This window comes from Coturnix japonica, chromosome 9 (assembly GCF_001577835.2).
Source record: "Coturnix japonica isolate 7356 chromosome 9, Coturnix japonica 2.1, whole genome shotgun sequence".
NCBI classification, from domain to species: domain Eukaryota; kingdom Metazoa; phylum Chordata; class Aves; order Galliformes; family Phasianidae; genus Coturnix; species Coturnix japonica.
This window is the reverse complement of record NC_029524.1, coordinates 11014130-11017540: the sequence shown is the minus strand read 5'-3', so window position 1 is coordinate 11017540 and position 3411 is coordinate 11014130. Positions and strand designations below refer to the sequence as shown.

Below are 3411 nucleotides of genomic sequence, written 5' to 3'. Positions count from 1 at the left end.
GCTTGGCTGGCACACCTCGGGCTGCCTGAGCACCCAGCAGATGGACAAAGCCAATGGAGCAATGTTGGCACAGGGGATGCAGTACCTGCTCCTGGGCCTGGGACCCACTCAGGCTTTCCATGTAATAGGAAATCCTGACACTCCCTTTGTCCTGCTTTGGAACAAAGGGCTGAAACTTCAGTTTATCACAATTACAGATCAATGAAGCAGAGAGAGACCACCGTTGGGAGCATTAATGGAGCAAGGGGGGCTGCAGTGGTGTGGCACAGCAAGTGAAGAGGAAGCCTAGCGAGAAATTGAGCGGAGATACTTTCCATCCCCAGATGACCCTTAACCACAAGCCATCAACCTGCAGCCGTGCCTGGGCTGCTCTCTGCTGAGCATTGGAGACAAGCACTGTGTTTCAAACACAGCCCAAGCAGGCCGTGCAGAATGGAGGTGCCAAGCACGGAATGCCACGTGTCACCCTGTGACTCCTGCTGTGCTCATATGTGCAGCAGCACCCAGCTGCTTGCAGCCCTGAGATTGTGGTTGTCCCATGCACTGCCCACAGCCAGACATGGATTTTCTAATGCTGCAAGGTGCTACACCAGGCTTGGCTAGGGCAGGAAATGCCCCGCACTGCAGGCACACATCCAGCAGTGTGTGAGGAAGCAAAGACAGCAAAGACACAGGGTGTCCCATACAGTGCTCCAGCACCGTGCTCACAGAGCTGCTCCTGGTGCAGGGCTGTGTGTGGGATGGAAGCAAACAGCAAACTGTGGGTAATGTGGCACCGGGTGCTGCAGAGACGTGCAGTTCCCGAGGAACCTGCTAGATGGCATAACGTCATGATAATAAATAATATCGCTTCATTGCAATTGATCCGGACTCTAGAAATGATGAGGAAACAAGTAAGTGTACTTTCGTACCTCTTACTGCACTAAGTAGCACTGCTCCCATTCTGTACAGCGTTCATTCAAGTCCTGATGAAGGAGCGATCTCTGCGGCTCCAGAACATGCACCTTCTCTGACAGAGGATGCAATACACGGCCCGAGGAGCTCCGCCACGACCAGAGAGCAGCTTCCCACAGCTCTCATAAGGTACGTGAGCGTGTTCACACAACCTCAGCCAGAAGCTGCCTGTGCTCCGCCGCTGCACACCGACAGCGCGAAGCATTACTCATCCTAACAGCCGGGCTTCGCTGCAGGCACCGAACTCAGCGGACCGGAGGGAACGCGGTGTGGCAATAGCGGGGCAGGCAGCGCACGCTCACGCGTGGACGGGCTGCAGGGCGGGACGGGGCGGGACGGCTCCGCTCCCCCCGGCTCCGGGCGGGGCCGACGCCGCCCTCCGCCCTCCGCCGTCCGCCCGCCTCTCGTCGGGGCCGGGCCCGGGGCTCCGCGGCGGGAGGCGCAGAGCGGCGGCAGCGGGCGGTCGGCGAGCAGCGCGGTGGCAGCTCCGCGGGCCGCGGGCGCTCCGCCCTCGGTGCGCGGGGCCTCCCCTCTCCGCGCCCGCGGAGCGCCGGCGCCCGCCTATATCTACGGCGCGGCGGCCCCACGCCCGCAAGGATGTGAGGCGGCCGGGCAGCGCAGCCGCCGCCGCCGCCGCCGTGGCATGCGGTCCTACGGCTGGAGCCGTCGGCGCGGCGCGTAGCCGCGGCTCCGCGGGGCGATGCTGCCCTGGAAGCGGAGCAAGGTGGAGCTGGTCCCGGGCGAGGCGCGGCGGCAGAGCAAGCCCAAGGGCTACGCGGTGAGCGTGCACTACTCGGCGCTCACCTCGCTGGCCCGCGCCTGCCCCGAGAGCGCGCTGCACCGCGTGGGCAGCATGTTCCGCTCCAAGCGGCGGAAATTCCGCGTGACCAGCGAGGACCCCACGTACACCGTGCTCTACCTGGGCAACGCCACCACCATCCAGTCCAAGGGCGAGGGCTGCACCGATCTGGCCGTCTGCAAGATCTGGAGCAAGAGCGAGGCGGGCCGCCAGGGCACCAAGATGAAGCTGACCATCAGCGCGCAGGGCATCCGCATGGCACACGCCGAGGACAAGGGGCTGAGGCGGCCCGGCCACCTCTACCTGCTGCACCGCGTCACCTACTGCGTGGCCGACCCGCGCCTGCCGCGAGTCTTCGCCTGGATCTACCGGCACGAGCTGAAGCACAAGGCGGTGATGCTGCGCTGCCACGCCGTGCTCGTCTCCAAGCCCGAGAAGGCGAAAGCCATGGCCCTGCTGCTCTACCAGACCTCGGCCACGGCGCTGGCCGAGTTCCGCCGCCTGAAGAAGCGGGACGACGCGCGGCACCAGCAGCAGCAGCTGGTGGGCGAGCAGAGCATCCCGCTGGTGCCGCTGCGCAAGCTGCTTAACGGGCAGTGCTGCTACAAGCCGCCGGTGGAGCGGAGCAGGAGCGCGCCCAAGCTGGGCTCCATCACGGAGGACCTTGTGGGCGAGGAGCAGGAGGAGCGCGCCATGCACTGCGAGTGCGAGGACATCCTGGAGGCGCTGGGCGAGCCCGAAGGCGAGCTGCTGCGTGCCGGGACCGGCCGCGGGGAGGGCGCGGAGCTCGGCCGGCTGCTGCGAGACCTGGGCGAGCTCAGCCTGGGCAACGACCTGAGCTCGCTGCGCGCCGACCTCGGCGTCCGGCGGCTGCTCTCGGGGGAGAGCACGGGCAGCGAGTCCTCCTTGGAGAGCACCGGCCCCGACGGCGCCGCCCCGCCCTGCAACGGCGCCGATCAGCCGCCCCCCGGCGACCCGGAGAGCGGATGAATGGCGGGGCGGGGGGGGGAAGGACGGGGGGCCACGGCTCTGCGGCGCTCGGGCCCTTCCGGGAGCGCGCGGTTCCGCCGGGGCGCATCGGCTCCACCCCGGCAGCTCCGGGCTCCCTGCGCCGGCGGCGCTCGGTCCGTACCGGCAGCCCGCAGCCTCACGGGGGGACATCGGGTCCGCTCTGCCGGCTGCGCGTGGTGCCCCCCGGGAGCTCCCGGTTCCGCTGGGGAGCGCCGGGTGCACAACGCCGGCAGGGCGAGATTTCACCGGGGAACGTCGGATCCGCTCCGCCGGCAGCGCACGGTCCGTCCGAGCGCTCCGTGGCCCCGCGGCGCCGTGGTGGCCCGCGGACGGGAGGTGTCTGCGGGCTGTTTACCTCCTTCCCGGCCCTTGAAGATCTGCCAAATTCCTGGAATAGCTTTCCCGGGGGAGGGAGGGAGGTGTTGCGCGTTGTTTACAATTAGAAATCTCACATCCGAGGAGGGGGTGCCGTTTTCTACATTCAAGTCACTCCATCGTGCTGTCGTGTCCGAAAGGTTTGCACTGTTGTGAATTTCTTTTTTATGACCGTTTATAATTTAGACCCTTTTTTTGGGCCCCGGTCCTGCCCCCGGTCTCAGTGCTCTACATCTTTTGCTGTGCAAAAGACAAACTCTTACTCGTGGCTG

At 65.7% G+C, this 3411-nt stretch overlaps 1 protein-coding gene across 1 annotated transcript; it reads left to right on the top strand.

The window, feature by feature from the left end:
• The first annotated feature begins 1410 nt into the window (after window positions 1–1410).
• FAM43A (family with sequence similarity 43 member A) lies at window positions 1411–2774 on the top strand. The gene has a single exon (XM_015871926.2). It carries the CDS (start codon window positions 1655–1657, stop codon window positions 2741–2743), a length of 1089 nt encoding a protein of 362 aa, XP_015727412.1. The 5' UTR covers window positions 1411–1654; the 3' UTR covers window positions 2744–2774.
• The last annotated feature ends 637 nt before the right edge of the window (window positions 2775–3411 follow it).